General features: G+C 47.4%; 1 protein-coding gene across 1 annotated transcript in view; it reads left to right on the top strand.

Moving 5' to 3' along the window:
• LOC135552611 (unconventional myosin-IXAa-like) overlaps positions 1-23992 on the top strand; it is a 186377-nt gene that overhangs the window by 38911 nt on the left and 123474 nt on the right. Inside the window, 1 exon segment of the mRNA XM_064984329.1 lies at positions 64-1043. Coding sequence (XP_064840401.1) covers positions 150-1043 — 894 coding nt within the window. The 5' untranslated portion in view covers positions 64-149.

Genomic DNA, 23992 nt, shown 5'->3' with positions numbered 1-23992 from the left:
GGTGTTGACCTCTCTGTGTGTTGTCTTGTCATCTCCAACCCTCTCTTTCTCTGTCTCCTCCAGTGGTGATGTCTTGAGGCAGTCTCCCATCCGGCCTAGTGAAGGACGTGCGAGGTCAAGTGACTGCTAATGGGAACCCCTGTGACACCATGAGTGCTCGTGATGGCGGCCACGGCGGCGGGATCGGTGGCGTGGGCACGCTGGGCAGGCGAGGACGCTACGAGGACTCTGAGTTCACCCTGCGCATCTATCCGGGCTCCCTGGCCGAGGGCACCATTTACTGCCCCGTCAGCGCCCGCAAAAGCACCACGGCCGCCGAGGCCATCGAGCGCTGCCTGGAGCGCCTGCGTCTGGACCGTGACCGCTGCTACGTGCTGGCCGAGGTCAAGGAATTTGGCGGGGAAGAATGGATCCTGAACCCCAGCGACTGCCCCGTCCAACGGATGATGCTGTGGCCCCGCGGGGCTCTAGAGCAGCGCTCGGCCTCGGGCGGCGGGGAGGACTACCGCTTCCTGCTGCGGCAGAAGAATCTGGATGGCTCCATCCACTACGGCGGCAGCCTGCAGATGTGGCTGCGTGTGACCGAGGAGCGCCGGCGCATGACGGAGCGTGGCCTGTTGCCACAGGAGGAGGTCAGGGGTGACCACGCCGACTTGTGCTGCCTGCCGGAGCTCACCGAGCGCTCGCTGCTGGACAACCTACGCTCGCGCTTCCGCCAGGAGAGGATTTACACCTACGTTGGCAGCATCCTCATCGTCATTAACCCCTTCCAGTTCCTCCCCATCTATAACCCTAAGTACGTCAAGATGTACGACAACCACGCTCTGGGAGACCTGGAGCCGCACATCTACGCCGTGGCGGACGTGGCCTACCACGCCATGCTGCAGCGGAGGAGGAACCAGTGCATCGTCATCTCTGGAGAGAGCGGCTCGGGAAAGACCCAGAGCACCAACTTCCTGATTCACCACCTGACTGCCCTCAGCCAGAAGGGATTCGCCAGCGGGGTGGAGCAGATCATTCTGGGGGCGGGGCCAGTGTTGGAGGTAAGGACACCAGTGCAATAAGAATCCTTTGGAATTTGTAACAGTGATGGTTATTTTGTCGCTGAGTTTTCTGGTGCTATTTTTTCATGGATACAAAATGAGCCAAAATGCTTTTGTTCTGTTTGTGTCAGCCAGTCTACAGTGCTGTTTGTGTCAGCCAGTCTACAGTGCTGGTTGTGTCAGCCAGTCTACAGTGCTGGTTGTGTCAGCCAGTCTACAGTGCTGGTTGTGTCAGCCAGTCTACAGTGCTGGTTGTGTCAGCCAGTCTACAGTGCTGGTTGTGTCAGCCAGTCTACAGTGCTGGTTGTGTCAGCCAGTCTACAGTGCTGGTTGTGTCAGCCAGTCTACAGTGCCTCCTATCAGTCTATGAACTATGTGTAGTGTAGTTGTACAGCAGCTGTGGTTGATGGTGCAATAAAAACAGTTTCCGGTAATGAAGAAACCGTTGCTCTATGATCAACCTGGTTTGTACCTGATAGACGGGATGAGCTGTGTGTTCAGACTCTGTTGGCTTGTACCTAATAGATGGGATGAGCTGTGTGTTCTTATGCAACAGTGTCTGGCCCCAGCTGTCCCTGAGTTCTACTGCTCTATAGAAGGCTTTATTGCAGTTTTCATCCAGCTGTGCAGGGATTATATTGTACACAGAGGAGCTTTTTCCTCTGCCCACAGCAGCTTCTGAATGGCTACAGTTGTGCCTTCTTGTTTCACTGTTTCCCCCTTGTTTTTGGATACCAGACTGGAACGCAAAGCAACATCCAAGGTTGTCAATACATAATAGTTCAATCAAAATAAATTCTGAACCTGTTGAGATGGGCGGCAACAGAGCTTGGAAAGAAGGACAAACTCAAAATGAGTTGTTTATTACTGAGTTGTGTTACCTTTGTCAGAGGCGTAGGTTGCCTGAATAACAAGCCCTGTAGGTTATTTTGGGGCACCCTCTATTTCTGAACATTCCAGAGGGATTTACAGGCCCTAGAAAGTACCCACATCCTCTGTCGTTCATCTGTATGTCACACAACAACAACACCTGAACCTTATTTCACCAGAATACCCTGGCAACTACAGCCACACAGCCTGGCAACTATGGTCTTTTTTCCGTCTCGGTGGTTCGCCGTCTGACCACAGACTGTTTACAGTAGCTTGGGTTTCATTGAACGTGGGAGTGTACACATTCCTTATGACTCCTCGAGGAGGACTTCAGAGTGGCACCACACTCATACTGTGTGACTGAGGAGTAGATTGTTTTCGCTGGCTTTGGAAAGTGTACAGTTTTAGTGTTCTGAACTAATTGTAAGAACTGGACAAGCAGGTGTTTTGGTCAACCCTGACCCTGATTAGTGTACAGTACTTACTTGCCTCGTTCTATATGAGAACATTAACACCTATACTGTAGGCCTATTACTAGTCAAGTGTTTGAGGGAGAACTATTCCTATAGATTCATCCAGCCGTACTGTTAGACCGGTGTCTAAAAGCCAAGTGTATGAAATGACAGAACGAGATCAAGATCAAGGGGTGCTATTTTTTTACAGCCTCTCAGAAACACCATTTGCTGTGCCTGTCTCCACTCTGGATAGCTAATGTGCCTGTCTCCACTCTGGATAGCTAATGTGCCTGTCTCCACTCTGGATAGCTAATGTGCCTGTCTCCACTCTGGATAGCTAATGTGCCTGTCTCCACTCTGGACAGCTAATGTGCCTGTCTCCACTCTGGACAGCTAATGTGCCTGTCTCCACTCTGTCTGCCTGTCCACTCTGGACAGCTAATGCCTGCCTGTCTGCCTGTCTCCACTCTGGACAGCTAATGCCTGCCTGTCTCTCCACTCTGGACAGCTAATGTGCCTGTCTCCACTCTGGACAGCTAATGTGCCTGTCTCCACTCTGGACAGCCTGTCTCTCCACTCTGGACAGCTAATGCGCCTGTCTCCCACTCTGGACAGCTAATGCCTGCCTGTCTCCCACTCTGGACAGCTAATGTGCCTGTCTCCACTCTGGACAGCTAATGTGCCTGTCTCCACTCTGGACAGCTATGTGCCTGTCTCCCATGGACAGCGCCTGTCTCCCACTCTGGACAGCTAATGTGCCTGCGCCTGCGCCTGTCCCACTCTGGACAGCTAATGCGCCTGTCTCCCACTCTGGACAGCTGTGTCTCCCACTCTCCCACCCTGGACAGCTAATGCGCCCTGTCTCCCTCCCCTCTGGACAGCTAATGCGCCTGTCTCCCACCCTGGACAGCTAATGCGCCTGTCTCCCACTCTGGACAGCTATGCGCCTGTCTCCCATGGACAGCGCCTGTCTCCCACTCTGGACAGCTAATGCGCCTGTCTCCCACTCTGGACAGCTAATGCGCCTGTCTCCCACTCTGGACAGCTAATGCGCCTGTCTCCCACTCTGGACAGCTAATGCGCCTGTCTCCCACTCTGGACAGCTAATGCGCCGCCTGTCTCCCACTCTGGACAGCTAATGCGCCTGTCTCCCACTCTGGACAGCTAATGCGCCTGTCTCCCACTCTGGACAGCTATGCGCCTGTCTCCCATGGACAGCGCCTGTCTCCCACTCTGGACAGCTAATGCGCCTGTCTCCCACTCTGGACAGATGCGCCTGTCTCCCACTCTGGACAGCTAATGCGCCTGTCTCCCACTCTGGACAGCTAATGCGCCTGTCTCCCACTCTGGATGCGCCTGTCTCCCAGACAGCTAATGCGCCTGTCTCCCACTCTGGACAGCCAATGCGCCTGTCTGGACCATGCGCCTGTCTCCCACTCTGGACAGCCAATGCGCCTGTCTCCCCACTCTGGACAGCCAATGCGCCTGTCTCCACTCTGGATGCGCCTGTCTCCACTCTGGACAGCCAATGCGCCTGTCTCCACTCTGGACAGCTAATGCGCCTGTCTCCCACTCTGGACAGCTAATGCGCCTGTCTCCCACTCTGGACAGCTAATGCGCCTGTCTCCCACTCTGGACAGCTAATGCGCCTGTCTCCCACTCTGGACAGCTAATGCGCCTGTCTCCCACTCTGGACAGCTAATGCGCCTGTCTCCCACTCTGGACAGCTAATGCGCCTGTCTCCCACTCTGGACAGCTAATGCGCCTGTCTCCCACTCTGGACAGCTAATGCGCCTGTCTCCCACTCTGGACAGCTAATGCGCCTGTCTCCCACTCTGGACAGCTAATGCGCCTGTCTCCCACTCTGGACAGCTAAATGTGCCTGTCTCCCACTCTGGACAGCTAATGTGTAAGCCATGTGGGTTAATCTCTAACAAGCTGGCACAATTGAGTGGTTTTTGAGGGCGGAGGTGCAGCATTTAATTGTTTGCACAGTGAGATTGTGGATCTGCACTTTACTGATTAGTAATGCTAGGGAACTAGGAGAGGGGGACTAAGGGAACTAGGAGAGGGGGACTAAGGGAACTAGGAGAGGGGGACTAAGGGAACTAGGAGAGGGGGACTGAGGGGAACTAGGAGAGGGGGGGGACTGAGGGGAACTAGGAGAGGGGGACTGAGGGGAACTAGGAGAGGGGGACTGAGGGGGGAACTAGGAGACTGGGGGACGGAGGGGAACTAGGAGACTGTGGGGGGACTGAGGGGAACTAGGAGAGGGGGACTGAGGGGAACTAGGAGAGGGGGGGGAACTAGGAGAGGGGGACGGAGGGGAACTAGGAGAGGGGGACTAGGAAGGGACTAGGAGAGGGGGACTGAGGGGGAGGGGGACGGAGGGGAACTAGGAGAGGGGGAGAGGGGGAACTAGGGAGGGGGAACTAGGAGAGGGGGGGGAACTAGGAGAGGGGGGGGGAACTAGGAGAGGGGGGGGGAACTAGGGAGGGGGACTGAGGGGACTAGGGAGAGGGGGGAACTAGGGGGACTGAGGGGGAGGGGGACTGAGGGGAACTAGGAGAGGGGGACTGAGGGGAACTAGGAGGACTGAGGGGAACTAGGAGAGGGGGACTGAGGGGGAACTAGGAGAGGTAGGGGGAACTAGGAGAGGGGGTGGGAACTAGGAGAGGTGGGAACTAGGAGAGGTGGGAACTAGGAGAGGGGGACTGAGGGGGAACTAGGAGAGGGGGACTAGGGCCTAGTCCAGTCCACTCTATAGGTGACTTGTACCAATATTGATGTCTTCCTTTCCTATCTAACCTTGGAGATGGAACACACCTCACCCAGGCAGTCTAACCTTGGAGATGGAACACACCTCACCCAGGCAGTCTAACCTTGGATCACTCAAAAAGGGACCGTGGCTTTAAGAGGTGTAGGGAAGTAGCAGTGTGAACTCTGTTTAAATCAAGAATCTATTCATCCAAGGTGCATTTCTAAGCGCTAGTTGTGTGGAACAGAATCCTGCTTCCCTCTAATATTCTTAACAGAGCTTTTAAGACTGCTGTTAAGGTTGAATTAAGACACTGGGAGTGTCTCCATTCCATACTCCTCTCTCCTCGCCTCTTTCTCAAATCCTATTGGAGCAGAAGGTCAGAGGGGAGGGACCTCTGGCTTTCTCATCCAATGGGTTTTAAGAAGGAGACTGAGGAGTCTGCAATAGAGATCTTCCTGTCTTTTCATTCCTCTCTCCCTCCCTTTGATGGTACATTACCTTGACTCCCACTCAAACATGGGGAGATGGGGGCTGGGTTGGCTACCATTTCACTCCTGAGAGAACAATGTGCTACTGGTCTTTACGCTAATGTCAGAGCCCCCTGACTAGCTAGCTAGCTAACACACGTCTATCCTTTGGTCCAGCTGTCAAGCACTATTCAGGCAGCCAGTATGTACATATATCCAGTGGCATAGCCATTCAGCTGGACCTACAACAGAGACTATAGAGTAGTGTTACCTGTCAAACCACTAGTTCACCTCCGTTAACTCTCGGCTCAAGGTCAACATTTGCGAACGTAGAAATCCACAATGAGAATATAGCAACATACCTGCTAGCATTGTTCTGACAGATGTGATTTATGATGCACAGTATTCTCTTGGCGCGAGCCTTGAGATGGTATGAGACACTCCCTTCAAGCATATAGCTCATGCGCTAAATAAATGCCTACCACAAACAGTAACGTTATGGAGGCTGTTTATTAAGCTAATGGCTCATTAGCGCACTGCATTTGCTAATGACCATAAACTATTGAATCGCTTCAACCATTTATCATTGCGCTTTGTTGAAATGGTAGTACTGCTTATTAAACACAGCGGATAAGTAGGATACCAGGCTGTATCACTAACGGCCGTGATTGGGAGTCCCATAGGGTGGTGCACAATTGGCCCAGCGTCGTTAGGGTTTGGCCGGGGTAGGCCGTCATTGTAAATAAGAATTTGTTCTTAACTGACTTGCCTAGTTAAATAACGGTTAAATAAATAAACATATTTCCTTCTGGGGATTTCTATATTACTTTTGCAAAACCAAAGCTGAGCACATACTCATTTTCCAATGGCTGTCAGTTGAGAAGCTCACCCTGGGGCCACTGGCACAGACAGGATGTTAACGCTTGATGGAAGATATCACTTACGAGAGGCTTTACTCTGTTTGGAGCTCTGCCAACACCAACAGTTAGCTGTTAACTCCTGACATGCCCTGTCTCTCAAGTGCTCAAATTAATCAAGCTTTGGATTGATTGAGATGAATAGTGAGACTCAAGCTGCCATCAGCCAGGTGCATGTCTCTGGCAACTACTGAGTGGTACGGTCATGTTTCTAGGTCGCGTACTGCTGTGAGTGGTGTGTAGGGATCACTGAAGGATGACAATGAATGTGGGATGTAGATTGTAGAGGTTGACCGATTTAATTAGGGCAGATTTCAAGTTTTCATAACAATTGGAAATCGGTATTTTTGGACACCGATTTAAATTTTTCTTTTACATTTAATTAAAAATATATGTTTTTGACACCTTTATTTAATCTTTATTTAACTAGGCAAGTCAGTTAAGAACACATTCTTATTTTCACTGACGGCCTAGGAACGGTGGGTTAACTGCCTCGTTCAGGGTCAGAGGACAGATTTTTACCTTGTCAGCTCGGGGGATTCAATCTTGCAACCTTACAGTTAACTAGTCCAAAGCTCTAACCACCTGATTACATTGCACTCCACGAGGAGCCTGCCTGTTACGTGAATGCAGTAGAAGCCAAGCTAAGTTGCTAGCTCGCATTAAACCTATCTTATAAAAAAACAATCAATCAATCATAATCACTAGTTAACTACACATGGTTGATGATATTAGTAGTTTATCTAGCGTGTCCTGCGTTGCATATAATTGATGCGGTGCGTATCGTTGCTCCAATGTGTACCTAACCATAAACATCAATGCCTTTCTTAAAATCAATACACAGAAGTATATCTTTTTAAACCTGCATATTTAGCTAAAAGAAATCCAGGTTAGCAGGCAATATTAACCAGGTGAAATTGTCACTTCTCTTGCGTTCATTGCACGCAGAGTCAGTGTATATGCAACAGTTTGGGCCACCTAATTTGCCAGAATTGTACGTAATTATGACATTGAAGGTTGTGCAATGTAACAGGAATATTTAGACTTATGGATGCCACCCGTTAGATAAAATACGGAACGGTTCCGTATTTCACTGATAGAATAAACGTCTTGTTTTCGAGATGGTTTCCAGATTCTACCATATTAATGACCTAAGGCTCGTATTTCTGTGTGTTATTATGTTATAACTAAGTCTATGATTTGATAGAGCAGTCTGACTGAGCGGTGGTAGGCACCAGCAGGCTCGTAAGCATTCAGTCAAACAGCAATTTTGTGCGTTTTGCCAGCTGCTCTTCACAATGCTTCAAGCATTGCGCTGTTTATGACTTCAAGCCTATCAACTGCCGAGAGTAGGCTGGTGTAACCGATGTGAAATGGCTAGCTAGTTAGCAGGGTGTGCGCTAATAGCGTTTCAAACATCACTCGCTCTGAGACTTGGAGTGGTTGTTCACCTTGCTCTGCATGGGTAACGCTGCTTCGAGAGTGGCTGTCGTCGATGTGTTCCTGGTTCGAGCCCAGGTAGGAGCGAGGAGAGGGACAGAAGGTATACTGTTACACTTGCAATACTAAAATGCCTATAAGAACATCCAATAGTCAAAGGTTAATGAAATACAAATGGTATAGAGAGAAATAGTCCTATAATTCCTATAATAACAACAACCTAGAACTTCTTACCTGGGAATATTAAAAGGAACCACCAGCTTTCATATGTTCTCATGTTCTGAGCAAGGAACTTAAACGTTAGCTTTCTTACATGGCACATATTGCACTTTTACTTTCTTCTCCAACACGTTGTTTTTGCATTATTTAAACCAAATTGAACAGATTTCATTATTTATTTGAGGCTAAATTGATTTTATTGATGTATTATATTAAGTTAAAATAAGTCTTCATTCAGTATTGTTGTAATTGTCATTATTACAAATATATTTCTAAAAATCTTCCGATTTAATTGGAATCTGCTTTTTTTTGGGTCCTCCAATAATCGGTATCGGCGTTGAAAAATCATAATCGGTCGACCTCTAGATTGTGCCATCTTTCCCCTCATGTCCTCCTCTTATGGTTCCATCTTTCTCCTCCTGTCCTCCTCTAATGGTTCCATCTTTCTCCTCCTGTCCTCCTCTAATGGTTCCATCTTTCTCCTCCTGTCCTCCTCTAATGGTTCCATCTTTCTCCATCTGGCAACGAGCCGCTGTCCATAATTTCAGAACATTGTTTACATTTCTTTCCTAGATACAGCAGAACTTTATGTGGACAAGATGTTTAACATTGGCAACTTGAACTACATTGGAATCCACCTCAGCACAACCAAGCTGTTCCACTTCCTCAAAACTACTGCTCATCAGTAATGACAGGCCAGCTCAGGAAACCAGTTTATTGTCTTGGAGATAACTGACATGTTTGTCAAACGCTCAACGTAGTGGTTTTCCTCAAACACACTATAGTCAACGTGACATGTACAAGCAGAGTGCAAACAGTCTTGACAGATTGATGGGTCAGCTCATGCTCCCGGCCCTGCGCTCTGGGAGGGAAAGGGTGGGCAGATTGATGGGTCAGCTCATGCTCCCGGCCCTGCGCTCTGGGAGGGAAAGGGTGGGCAGATTGATGGGTCAGCTCATGCTCCCGGCCCTGCGCTCTGGGAGGGAAAGGGTGGGCAGATTGATGGGTCAGCTCATGCTCCCGGCCCTGTGCTCTGGGAGGGAAAGGGTGGGCAGATTGATGGGTCAGCTCATGCTCCCGGCCCTGCGCTCTGGGAGGGAAAGGATGGGCAGATTGATGGGTCAGCTCATGCTCCCGGCCCTGCGCTCTGGGAGGGAAAGGGTGGGCAGATTGATGGGTCAGCTCATGCTCCCGGCCCTGCGCTCTGGGAGGGAAAGGGTGGGCAGATTGATGGGTCAGCTCATGCTCCCGGCCCTGCGCTCTGGGAGGGAAAGGGTGGGCAGATTGATGGGTCAGCTCATGCTCCCGGCCCTGCGCTCTGGGAGGGAAAGGGTGGGCAGATTGATGGGTCAGCTCATGCTCCCGGCCCTGCGCTCTGGGAGGGAAAGGGTGGGCAGATTGATGGGTCAGCTCATGCTCCCGGCCCTGCGCTCTGGGAGGGAAAGGGTGGACAGATAGGATGGGCCAGATAGGACAGCCTGTTGACTTGTTCAGCTCAAGCCTGTGGGCAGACATGGGACCTTCCCGGCCCCGCTGGGAGGGAAAGGGTGGACAGATTGAATCCAGATGGAGTGTCTCATGCTCCCGGCCCACGCTCTGGGAGGGAATGGGTGGACAGATGTTGGTTTAGAGATGGTTTCAGCTCAAATGCTCAAATTTTATTTGTCACATACGCATGGGCAGATGTTAATGGGTGTGGCAGATTGATGGGTCTAGCGACAATGCAGTAATAACCCAAGTAATCCCTGCTAAACTACTGTCTTATACACAGTGGAAAGGGGATAAAGAATATGTACATAAGGATATGAATGAGTGATGGTCAGCATGCAAGATACAGTAGATGGTATGGGACAGTATATACATATGGAGATGAGTATGTAAACAAAGATAGTTAAAGTGGCTAGTGATACATGTATTACATAAGGCCCAGCGATCTGGGAGGGAAAGGATGGGCAGATTGATATGAGATGAATAATGTAGGGTAAGTAACTAGGGAGGTTGTTTAAAGTGGCTAGTGATATATTTACATCATTTCCCATCAATTTCCATATTAAAGTGGCTGGAGTTGAGTCAGTGTCATGCTCCCGGCCCTGCCACTCAATGTTAGGGTGGGTTTAACAGTCTGATGGTGGGAGATAGAATGTTTTTCAGCTCAGTCCCAGCTTTGATGCTGTCCTGACCTCGCTCTGGGAGGGTGGTGAACAGGCAGTGGCTCGGGTGGTTGATGTCCTTGATGATCTTTATGGCCTTCCTGTAACATCGGGAGGGAAAGTCCTGGAGGGCAGATTGCCCCCGGTGATGGGTCAGACCTCATGCTCTCTGGAGCCCTGCGCTCTGGGAGGGCGGAGCAGTGGGCAGATTGATGGGTCAGCCCATGCTCCAGGATGCGCTCTGGGATCTGTAGAAGTTTGTGAGTGCTTTTGGATGGGTCAGCTCTGCTGAAGGCGCCTGCGCTCTGGATGCTGTCTGTGTGAGTGGACCAATTCAGTTTGATGTGATGGGTCAGAACTTGCTCTCTCGGCCCTACTGTTCCATGGGATGGGAAAGGATGGGGTGATTGCTGGGTCCACAATCATCTCCTTAGGCCCTGACTCTGGGAGTGTGAGGATTTGCCTGACACAGATTGATGGGTCAGCTCATGCTCCTCCCTGTAGGCCGCTCTGGTTGTTGGTAATCAAGCCTACCACTGTTGTGGTCCGCAAACTTGATGATTGAGTTGGAGGCGTGCGTGGCCACGCAGTCGTGGGTGAAAGGGAGTACAGGGATGGGCCAGAAGAACTTGTGGGGCCCCAGTGTTGAGGATCAGCTGGGAGGAGATGCTGCATACCTACCCTCAACCACCTGGAGCCCGTCAGGAAGTCCAGTACCCAGTTGCAAGATATGTTGAACCCATGGTCTGTTGGAATGTTGGTTTAGAGATGGTTTGAACCGAGCTGTAGTCGATGAACACATTCAGGTTTAGGTATTCCTCTTGTCCAGATGGATTAGGTTAGTGTGCAGTGTGGTTGAGATTAGTTGTGGACATTTTAGTATAAGTTGGAGTGGGTCTAGGGTGTCAGGGTGGAGGTGATATAAACTGAAGTCTCTCAAAGCACTTCATGATGACATTGAAGTGATCAGTCGTTTAGCTCAGTTACCTAATACCAGGTTTAGTATTAGTTAGACAGGTTTAGTATTAGTTAGACAGGTTTAGTATTAGTTAGACAGGTTTAGTATTAGTTAGACAGGTTTAGTATTAGTTAGACAGGTTTAGTATTAGTTAGACAGGTTTAGTATTAGTTAGACAGGTTTAGTATTAGTTAACAGGCTGTCAATTTCAGAATAACAAGAAAGCCTATATGTCACTTCAGTGAAGGTTGCCTCATCATTGTCTGTTTGAAGAATAAGGAGCTGTCAGAGGGTAGGGAGTGTAGATGGGGGAGTGTAGATGTTCAAGGTTCCTGTAGATGTTAGGGAGTGTAGTGCATGGTAGGGAGTGTAGATGGTCAGGGACAAGAAGATGTGAGGGGAGTGGTGCAGATGGTAGGGAGTGTAGATTCCAGGCTAGGGACAACTGTAGATGGTAGGGAGTGTAGATGGTAGGGAGAGTAGATGGTAGGGAGAGTAGATGGTAGGGAGAGTAGATGGTAGGGAGAGTAGATGGTAGGGAGTGTAGATGGTAGGGAGTGTAGATGGTAGGGAGTGTAGATGGTAGGGAGTGTAGATGGTAGGGAGTGTAGATGGTAGGGAGTGTAGATGAATTAAGGATGACACAAGTTTTCTAGCACTTCAAAAACGAATCTCTCATAGGAAAAAGAGTAGTTCTGGGCTACCTGTAGATGTGAGTGGAGACGGCTGTCTTCCCTGGGAGCGAGTCAGGAGCAGAGTCCAGGGTGACTTATGCTGCTCTTTCTGTGGTTGCCTCATCATTGTCTGCCTTTGAAGAATAAGGAGCTGTCACAGGGCCTTAGTGTGGGAGCAGCTTGGGGCTATACTGGAGCCCGCTTCAAGGTTCCTGGTACTGCTGTTAGTGTGTGTGTGTGCGTGCACAACTTCCTCTAATTCACACACACACACACACACACACACACACACACACACACACACACACACACACACACACACACACACCATCTCAGTGCGAGAGGCGTCACTACGGACACCGGTTAGATTCCAGGCTGTATCACAACTGACCGTGATTGGGAGTCCCATAGGGCAGCGCACAACTGGGCCCTGTGTCGTCCGGGATCGGCCTGGGTAGGCCGTCATTGTAAATGAGAATTTGTTCTTATCTGACTTGCCTGGTTAAATAAATAAAAAATAAAAAAAACTCCTTCCATGTGACTTAGTGAAGTAACAAAACCGTTCATTAGATTTGAAGATGTTTTATAGTCTGGTTGCCTTTTAGCTCCTTGTCCCTATCAGTGCGGAGCCTGCAGTGTGAGCTAGTGGTTGGAGAATAGGATGGTGACCAGGAGATGTATGGTTTCAAGTCCAGGTCAGACACAGTTAGTAAGTAGACCCACACTCACCGCTGAGGAATCGGGATCATGCAACTTGCTTTGATTGAAATGTAGCCTACTTTGCAGACTGTTCCCCCTAAAACATGCATTATAGAAAATAATCTCTGTAGAAGGCCTCCGACTCGTTACTGTCTGTGGATGGAGCTGCTGTAAGGAGTCTGGAGGGTCAGGCTAGTTACTGTCTGTGGATGGAGCTGCTGTAAGGAGTGTGGAGGGTCAGGCTAGTTACTGTCTGTGGATGGAGCTGCTGTAAGGAGTATGGAGGGTCAGGCTAGTTACTGTCTGGATGGAGCTGCTGTGAGGAGTGTGGAGGGTCTAACTAGTTACTGTCTGTGGATGGAGCTGCTGTAAGGAGTCTGGAGGGTCAGGCTAGTTACTGTCTGTGGATGGAGCTGCTGTAAGGAGTGTGGAGGGTCAGGCTAGTTACTGTCTGTGGATGGAGCTGCTGTAAGGAGTGTGGAGGGTCAGGCTAGTTACTGTCTGTGGATGGAGCTGCTGTAAGGAGTATGGAGGGTCAGGCTAGTTACTGTCTGTGGATGGAGCTGCTGTAAGGAGTGTGGAGGGTCAGGCTAGTTTCTGTCTGTGGATGGAGCTGCTGTAATGATTATTTGGCCCAATTCTACATGCTACTATTGTACTCCCCCTTACGACATGTACAGCCAACAGAAACACTCCCGGAGTGAGTCGGCCCAGGTCAGCATCTTCTCCTCTCTGCGCTATCCCTCATCACTACCCTGCTCTTTCTCACACACACACACACACACACACACACACACACACACACACACACACACACACACACACACACACACACACACACACACACACATGTAATACCAACCCCCTAGCCCTGTAATGCTCTGCAGGATTAGGGCTGTACTGTATGTCTCCCTCCACACAGGGCGGGGTCAGCAGCAGACATGGGGGGGGGGCTTTACTGTCCACTGGAAGGGGTTGTTTTTCATTCCCCTTGGCAACAGAAAGACCAGACAGATAGGGAATCATTGAGCTCTTGGCTTACTGGTGTAGAATCTGGTGTGTCCATTTTGTTTGTGTGAAACCAAATCACCCTGTGTGTGTGTGTGTGTGTGTGTCGAGAGGGTGTGTGTAGAGGCCCTGGGGTGTGTGTGTGTTCGTGCGAGGTTACACAAGGTATTGTTACTGGAGTCCTACAGTAATGACTGGTTGTCTAAACAGTCAGCAGATACAGGCTCAGTTCCAGTTTCTCCTAACATCGTATAGATGACAGAACAGGCTGAAGGTGTGATTATACTCCCACTCTCCTGTGTTATTCTCTCACCCCATTGGGTTGCTGGTGTGACTGGTTCTGTGTCAGACTTTCTAGTAGTTCTAGTTGTCTGCCTCATTAAAATCATAGACATGTCAGAGATGATCCACTTCAGGAAATAAACAAGCAAAATGGATTCAATCCCTGTGGTTGTAATTAGTGCCGTCTGAAGAAAAAAATGAACGTTTTCTGTTTTTTCAACCAATCGATTGGTAGAAATGTTAAAATGTGTATTTTTCCATATATAGACACACTATACAGTGCATTTGGAAAGTATTCAGACCCCTTGACTTTTTCCACATTTTGTTATGTTACAGCCTCATTCTCAACTGTATTCAATTACAGTTTTTCCTAATCAATCTACACACAATACCCCATAATGACTAAGTGAAAAAAACTGTTTTTTAGAACATTTTGCAAATGTATTAAAAAAATACCAATCTGCGTGCCAGTTTTGGTTTTCATATGCACATGTTCATGGAACAGTTTCATTACATTTACAAACAACCTCTTTGTATCTCAAAATCATTGTCATGTGGTTAATCAAAAATCAATCTAAATGAAAATGATACAAACTTAAAAGTATATGAAGCCAACAAATATGAAGCCTAATATGAAGCCTGCAAATATGAAGCCCAACATTTTGTAAAATATTCTGGGCCCTCAGTTTCCAGTGGGACAGACACAGCTGTAGGCTATTTGCACAAGGGATAATAAGTAATCATGTCGGCCTATTTTATTAGAGCATTACATTTTTGCACTTTCATGCTGAGTAGTTATCAAAACGAAGCGAGCTGGAATACATTGAGGAACTATTGTCATTCTCAGTGGATGTAAAAACATATGTTGTTTGCTGGCTGTTTGAGGTGAAGAAAACATTACTTTGAGAAGCTCCACAGCTCATTAGTGGTGGTGGTGCATTAAGCCAATCAGAAATACTGTCAGATCCCCAAATGGGCACATTCATATGCATTGGTGTAAAAATACTTGAAAGTACTGCTTGAGTTGTTTTTTGGGTATCTGTACTTTACTTTACTTATTTATATTTTTTTACTACTTTTACTTACATTCCTTAAGAAAATATTGTCATTTTTACTCCATTTTACTTGACACCCAAAAGTCCATTTTGACTGCTTAGCAGGACAGGAAAATAGTCAAATTCACACACTTATCAACTGAACATCCCTGGCCTCTGATCTGGCTTACTCACTAAACACAAATGCTTTGTTTGTAAATGATGTCTGAGTGTTGGAGTGTCTGGGGTGTTGGAGTATCGGAGTGTGCCCCTGGATTTCAGTAAATAAAAAAACCAAGAACCTGGTGCCTTCTGGTTTGCTTAAATAAGGAATTTGATATGATTTTTACTTTTGCTACTTAAATACATTTTAAACCAAATACTTTTACTCAATTAGTATTTCACTGGGTGACTTACTTTTACTTGAGCCATTTTCTCTAAAGATAACTTTTACACAAATTAACTGTTGGGTACTTTTCCAACCACTGTTTATATACCTACATTTGCGCCCAGGCCAGGCAGCCATAGGCTACTTCTATGAGTAATCAGGTCAGGCAGCCATAGGCTACTTCTATGAGTAATCAGGTCAGGCAGCCATAGGCTACTTCTATGAGTAATCAGGTCAGGCAGCCATAGGCTACTTCTATGAGTAATCAGGTCAGGCAGCCATAGGCTACTTCTATGAGTAATCAGGTCAGGCAGCCATAGGCTACTTCTATGAGTAATCAGGTCAGGCAGCCATAGGCTACTTCTATGAGTAATCAGGCCAGGCAGCCATAGGCTACTTCTATGAGTAATCAGGCCAGGCAGCCATAGGCTACTTTATGAGTAATCAGGCCAGGCAGCCATAGGCTACTTCTATGAGTAATCAGGCCAGGCAGCCATAGGCTACTTCTATGAGTAATCAGGCCAGGCAGCCATAGGCTACTTCTATGAGTAATCAGGCCAGGCAGCCATAGGCTACTTCTATGAGTAATCAGGCCAGGCAGCCATAGGCTACTTCTATGAGTAATCAGGCCAGGCAGCCATAGGCTACTTCTATGAGTAATCAGGTGCACGTCCTTACTCAACATTGACAGGATTTGCTCCAAACAAAAGACAATGACTAAACTCGTAAAATGTAATGAAATGAACCTAAGCTTGTTTCTCACAAGGGTAACAGGTTGTGCGCTCGGCAAACAACGTGTCCACTCCGACCATGAGAACCGCAAAAGACTGTAAAATAATAATATATTAAATGCATGAACAGAAATGACCGTAACCAAACAAACATGGTAGATTAGAAAATATAGGAATTAATGGTAAATGTACTACTGGTGATATATGTAATGGGGAAATTAAAGGAAATGATGAAACAATGAATGCACACAAATTGTCGGGAGAGCGCATTCTGGAGCCAGATGTGCATTTTAGCCACACTCCTCTTCTTCCTGGACTGCATCATCCCCACGGCCTCCGCAATGGATTAGTTCACTGAGATCGGCGCGAATAAAACCGGTGTCTCGTGCCATTAATTACACATATATATGTGTATATATATTTGCTACTGCTCAACAACAACAAAAAATTGACCAGTCGACTAATTGGGTCAGCCCTACTTGTAATGTAAAGATGATGACGAAGTGAGATGATAAACTGCTCAATTATAGTGGGCTGCAAACGGCCCTACTTACTGTGATGGTGTTCGTCATTAAAATAGGCTCCAATCCGAGAACACTGGGTTATGGGAAAACGTTATATGCTTTGGTACCGTGCATGTTTTAAACAGGGAACGTCCTGGTTTGGCTCGTGAAAGGAAGATTTATACATACAGGAACTATTTTCAACAGGAGGCTCTGTGTTGGGCCTCCCATTTGAATAAGTGTAGTAATAACAGTGTGTACTGTGAATGGTTTCTACGGTTCAATCCTTTTCCAGCACCTTGATATGGGGTGGTTAGGGGCAGCCCCCTTGCCACAGTAACTACAGGTAATGTTATGATTATATAGGGTTGTTAAGTATAATCCTTGTTAACTGTGAAAGATGACCAGAGTCCTGTGAGCTGTAGAATAGATGCAGTACAAGATATGGTAGTATGTCATGGATCAACCTGTTAAGAACACATGTATCTCTTCCTCTGCTGGAATGCTGTTTACATAGACCAGCCTCATTAGAATGGCTGCGGTGATCTGAGCTCCTCTCTGTCTGAGCTCCACACACCTCTGTCCTCCCTTTTACACAGGCTGCATTCTGCTCGTATACGTGTGTGCATCGCACCAGCCTCAACTCCTAAATAAAGCTTCACTCCAACCATGCGCGCACACACACTATATTACTAGTCACCTTCTAAAGGGTTCTCAGAAGTCCTACTACTATACATGTAGTGTACATGCCAGTGCACTAACCTGTACCCCCCCCCCCCAAAAAAAAGACTCAGCTGTCGTGAAATTGAACGATTTGCTTCAACCAATTGGCGTCTATGTAGAGGAATGCTAACCAACTTCCCTCTGCTTCTTCTCAACACTCCTGATCTCCCCAGGCAGAGCCAGAGCCAAGCACAGTTTCTCTCATAGACACTGTGTAGGATTGTAATGGAAGGCTGGCCTGATGCAGCGCTAGCTAGCTGAGGCGGGACGGTTCGCTACAGTACATGTTTTTCCATCCTGGTCCTACTTCGTCAACATGACTCAACATTCATGTGTTTGAATGTATTGCAGTCCTGTGTGATTTGTATGTGCTTGTACTGTACATGACGCCACAAATAAAGTTCCCTCAGGTTAAATAAAGTTTCCCTTAGACGTTCCCGCTGAAAAAACATTTTATTCCCCCAAAGGTTCCCTCAGGGGGAAAAAAAAGCGTTCATAGTGGATCGACGCTCACTGCTGCTTCTCCCATTGGATCAAAGGGCTGCAGCCAGGTCAACGTTCAGTCAGACATTTTGTCTCTACGTCGGATCCAAGTATGGACAGGGCCAGAGTGAATACTTGGTGAGTCCAGTCCCCTTACTAAATCAAAGGAAGGGATGCTCCATCTGGACTTTTGAGTTCATCTGCTGCCAGACCCTCCCAAAACATCTCCAGTTCAACATCCTGTCTGTGACTGGGGGCGTATTGTATTTGGTTTAAACAGTGCAGGTGGTGGACCGACTAATAACTTCTGTATTCGTCTGGAGAGAAACAATGCATTGTCCTTGATCTGCTCTGGTTACTCACATTTTCCTGCAACTATTTCTAATTGACATCAAGTCAAGATGATGCACAAACAATTTGTTCAGGAGACCTTTTTGGAGACAAAGACCACACAAACAATACCATTTCTGTTATAGCATTCACTTGCTCTGAGGTCTTTGCAGAACAGTAGCCAATCTCTGAACAGGCATAGCATTCACTTGCTCAGAAGTCTGTGCAGAAACGTATCCTAATCTCTGAACAGGTTTAGCATTAGCTGCCAAGACACAGTGTGCCGGGTCTGGCTCCTGTCACAGTACTAAAGGCTACCAGTTGGTTAGGCAGTGGCAGATGCTGTTGGTGTGTCCAATCAGTGGCAGCCCAACAATGTGCTTGTGTTTGTGCGGCATCAAAAAGCCTCTTTATTTAAGGGGAGGCAGATGAGAGGCCTCAGATGCCACGTCAGCAACACAGTGTAGCCAGCACCTGCTGTCTGCATTCACTAGCTGCCCCGGCCTGCAGCCTGTACTACACCTGGGCCTTTGTCAGTGTGGCTAGAGATAGATTTATGGCATAGTCTTGATAGATATATGGAATAGTCTTGTTAGATAGATATATGGGAGAATAATGTTTGGAATAGACTTGATAGATACATGGGAGAATAGATGTATGGAATAGTTTGGAACAGAAAAGTGTGTCAAATCTGTCAGATTTCTATCTGTAGAAATAGTCACTGTTCTCTAATTATCATCCTTAATCATAATAGTCGTCTACCAGGATTTCTGGAAAACCACGTCATTAATTGAAAGTTCCAGGAATTTTGCAACTCCACCCATCAGCCATAAATGTGTTTAAAGTGGAATTGACAGTGTTTTAGCAACATGAAATCTTATTCACATCTGTTCCTATAAACCCCCAGGAAGAATATGACTGCTTATATTTTTTTTCAAGTGCGCACTTAATTAAATATGGTCATTTTCACATTTTCATATTTTGACTGTTTGGGAATGATGTACATAAAGGCCATTGAACATTTGTATAGCAATATATTGTGGGAATGCACACTGCAGTAAATAAACCTAATAAAAACATCTGTCTTGTCCAGGACCTGACTACACAGACCGGTGCGCCACAGCCAATCAGAGCTACATTAGGTCTATATGCAAATAAGCAATTTTCCACACGGGCCTGCCATCACTCACTTTGAACTGGACTGTGTGTTTACAGGCAGTAGGGCCTGCCATCACTTTCACTGTGTGTTTTGAGGGCCTGCCATCTCACATTGACTGTGTGTTTACAGGCAGTAGGGCCTGCCATCATTCACTTTGAACTGGACTGTGTGTTTACAGGCAGCCATCATTCAGGGCCTGCCATCACTCACTTTGAACTGGACTGTGTGTTTACAGGCAGTAGGGCCTGCCATCATTCACTTTGAACTGGACTGTGTGTTTACAGGCAGTAGGGCCTGCCATCATTCACTTTGAACTGGACTGTGTGTTTACAGGCAGTAGGACCTGCCATCACATTGAACACTGTGTGTTTTGAGGGCCTGCCATCATTCACGGAACTGACTGTGTGTTTACAGGCAGTAGGGCCTGCCATCATTCACGGCGACTGTGTGTTTACAGGCAGGGCCTCATCATTCACTTTGAACTGGACTGTGTGTTTACAGGCAGTAGGGCCTGCCATCATTCACTTTGAACTGGACTGTGTGTTTACAGGCAGTAGGGCCTGCCATCACTCACTTTGAACTGGACTGTGTGTTTACAGACAGTAGGGCCTGCCATCACTCACTTTGAACTGGACTGTGTGTTTACAGGCAGTAGGGCCTGCCGTAATTCACATTGAACTGGACTGTGTGTTTACAGGCAGTAGGACCTGCCATCATTCACGTTGAACTAGACTGTGTGTTTACAGGCAGTAGGGCCTGCCATCACTCACGTTGAACTGGACTGTGTGTTTACAGGCAGTAGGGCCTGCCATCACTCACGTTGAACTGGACTGTGTGTTTACAGGCAGTAGGGCCTGCCATCATTCACGTTGAACTAGACTGTGTGTTTACAGGCAGTAGGGCCTGCCATCATTCACGTTGAACTAGACTGTGTGTTTACAGGCAGTAGGGCCTGCCATCATTCACGTTGAACTAGACTGTGTGTTTACAGACAGTAGGCCCTGCCATCATTCACGTTGAACTAGACTGTGTGTTTACAGGCAGTAGCAACAGCGCAACATTAGATCATTATAAAGCATATGGCAAAATACACCTGAATAGATTTCTGCAAGTATGTAATACCACGGGAGTCCTCTAATATTTGGGAACTTTACCTGTTCATGTTTGTCTTTGAATCAAATCTAACCTATTTTTAAAACCTCTTATAAAGTTGGTATTGTAGCATAAACTAGGAATTTGATATATTTTTCTGATATTATGATTCTGTTTGTTTCATATCTGCAAAGTAGTTAAAATGCTGTCAGTTCCACTTTAATGTTTCATCCCAATGAATAGGCTGTATATCGTCCCAACAGCTTTAACTAATACACACAATGTGTCTCTCTGTTATTCATAGACATGCACTCACTGTCTGTGCACGTTATGGGAGTGGAAAATAGACATTCTGTATTTCCATTTGTTATGGCTTGGTTTCATTCTTTCCAGTTGAAACTACATGGTTCAATAATTTCCATTCAAATGCACTCAGTACCCCCGAAGAGTGATGGGGGAGATGGTTACGCTCTCTGTTTCATTCCTCACGCTTCCTTCGTTGTAGAGACACATCATAGTGTACAAAAATACCAACATGAACAGGAACAATCATTCACACATCACTAATACACATCTCTCTCTTTGCTCTTGCTCTCTTTTTCCTACCCCCCTCCATACACACACCATCCATTCCTCCTTTCCTGTGTGGCCTTGACTGTGTCCATCTGCAGCTGGCTGTGTTATCCTGCTGCTCCCTCCTCTGCAGCCCTCTACACTCCTCTTCTGTCCTGTACATGTAAAGGAGTGGATGTCGCTTGGTTTTTAAAAGTCCTTTTTGCACTCTCATTTTCTGCCTCTGTAACCCCTTTCTCGTCCTCGTCTTCCCTTTCCTTCCGTAAGAGGAGTGGCAGGACTCTTTGTGGCGGGGGGGGGGGGGGGTTGTATTAATGATAGTAATAATGAATACCATGGGGGACCAGTATGAAAATATATGCACTCACTACTGTCAGTAGTTCTGGATAAGAGCGTCTGCTCAACGACTTAAATGTAAATATGTAGTTAGTCTATCTGGGTGTATAAAGTCAGTGTCTTTATGTTACTGTCTCAAGTTACTCCCATGTGCACCATTTCCCCACCTGTCTCTCTCCTGTACTGAACTGGAAAGGTGAGCATTAGAATGTGTAGTCCAACACTCCTTAACCCTAACTCTTACCATGTCCGCACAGCTAAACCACACCCATAGCCCCTTCCACCAGCTCATTGGTCAGTTGGGTCCTTTCCCGGGATTTATTTGAACAGGGATCATTTACATTTGACCCATGGTCATAGATGTTGTTAAGGAGCCTTTTGGTCCTAGACGTGGCGCTCCGGTACTGCTTGCCGTGCGGTAGCAGAGAGAACAGTCTATGACTTGGGTGACTGGACTTGGGCTTTCCTCTGACACCACCTAGTATATAGGTCCTGGGTGGCAGGAAGCCTGGCCCCAGTGATGTGCTGATAGCAGCTCAGCTATCATGCAGCATGTTAAAGGGATACTTCAGATTTCTGGCAATGAGACCCTTTTATTTACTTCCCCAGAGTCAGATGAATTAGTGGATACCATTTTTATGTCTCTGTGTCCAGTACGAAGGGAGTTAGAGGCAGCTGTGTCATACAATGCTAACTAGCGTTAGTGCAATTTAAATGGTATCCACAAGTTCATTTGACTCGGGAACTAAACTGAACAAAAATATAAATGCAACATGTAAAGTGTTGGTCCCGTGTTTCATGAGCTGAAACAAAAGACACCAGGAATTGTCCATATACATAGGCTTATATCTCTCAAATGTTGTGCTAAAATGTGTTTATATCCCTGTTAGTGAGCATTTCTCCTTTGCGAAGATAATCCATCCACCTGACAGGTGTGGCACATCAAGAAGCTGATTAAACAACATGATCATTACACAGGTGCACCTTGTACTGGGGACAATAAAAGCCACTCTAAAATGTGCAGTTTTGTCACACAACACAATGCCACAGATGTCTCATGGTTTGAGAGAGTATGCAATTGGCCTGCTGACTGCAGGAATATCCACCAGAGCTGTTCAGAGATTAGGGCCTAAGTCATTTATTTCAATTGAGTGATTTCCTTGAACTGTAACTCTGTAACCAAAATAGTTGAAATTGCTCAATGGTGTATTTATATTTTGTTCAGTGTACACCAATCCATGGGGGTGACCGTAGTGGTGTGGTTCACATCTGGCGATGGCCGTCGTGGTGGCCCTCTTAGTCCAGATGGGTTTCGTAGTGTACCGGTCCTCTTAGTCCAGATGGGCTTCGTAGCTGCCCGGTCCTCTTAGTCCAGATGGGCTTCGTAGCAGCTCAGTCCTCTTCGTCCAGATGGGCTTCGTAGTGGTCCTTTTAGTCCAGATGGGCTTCGTAGTGGTCCTCTTAGTCCAGATGGGCGGTCCTCTTCGTAGTGGCCCGGTCCTCTTAGTCCAGATGGGCTAGCAGCTCAGTCCTCTTCCAGTGGGCCAGAGGGCCCGGTCCTCTTAGTCCAGATGGGCTTCGTAGTGGCCCGGTCCTCTTAGTCCAGATGGGCTTCGTAGTGGCCCGGTCCTCTTAGTCCAGATGGGCTTCGTAGCGGCCCGGTCCTCTTAGTCCAGATGGGCTTCGTAGTGGCCCGGTCCTCTTAGTCCAGATGGGCTTCGTAGCAGCTCGGTCCTCTTAGTCCAGATGGGCTTCGTAGTGGCCCGGTCCTCTTAGTCCAGGTGGGCTAGTCCAGATGGGCAGTGGCCCGGTCCTCTTAGTCCAGATGGGCTTCGTAGTGGCCCGGTCCTCTTAGTCCAGATGGGCTTCGTAGCGGCCCGGTCCTCTTAGTCCAGATGGGCTTCGTAGCGGCCCGGTCCTCTTAGTCCAGATGGGCTTCGTAGCGGCCCGGTCCTCTTAGTCCAGATGGGCTTCGTAGCGGCCCGGTCCTCTTAGTCCAGATAGGGTTTCTCCATTTGCAAAGTGCGCATGCTGTTCCTTCCTCACACTAAAGCACAGACATCTGGAAAACAGCAGGGATTCTTATTAGTGAACAACATGAGGGACATCACCCTGCAGTAGGTCAGTCGTGGAAATAACATCACGGGCCGTGGACTGTGCTCTTCCTGTATCTGTCCCGTAGTGTGGTTTAGGTGCATGCTGTGTTTGACTCCAGGCAGGTTTGGAGAGTTTGTGTACTATTCACCATACTTTTTGGTTGAAGAGCATAGTGTGCTCTGAAGTATGTCTACAGCAAGGTCAATTCTGTTTACATTTAATTGAGTTAATTTAGTGAATGCATTAACAATTTAATTTAAGAAATAAATAATTATCAAATTTGTGGACAGTGATTCACAGCTATGTAGCGTTGAGGCCAAAGGTCGACAATAAATTGATTGTTGAAGGAAAGCTTGGACTGCCAGTCCCTTCTCACCTTCTCCTTCGCTCCCTCACTCCCCCCCTCCTTCTCTGGTTGTCTGGTCATTCTAACTGCACTCGACTCACAACCCCCTAGCCCTGTAAGATGACACGTGTCACCACCATGCTAAGAATAAAGCGCTTGTCCACCTGGAATGTTGCCTGTGGTATAGTAAATGACTGTCCACAACAATGAGTACAGTTCCCTCCCAATGTGAAGCCTTTACCAGCCTATATCTC

The sequence above is a fragment of the Oncorhynchus masou genome, chromosome 2 (genome assembly GCF_036934945.1).
Source record: "Oncorhynchus masou masou isolate Uvic2021 chromosome 2, UVic_Omas_1.1, whole genome shotgun sequence".
Classification (NCBI taxonomy): Eukaryota; Metazoa; Chordata; class Actinopteri; order Salmoniformes; family Salmonidae; genus Oncorhynchus; species Oncorhynchus masou.
Note: the sequence above shows the minus strand (reverse complement) of the source record. Positions and strands in the feature narration are given on the sequence as shown.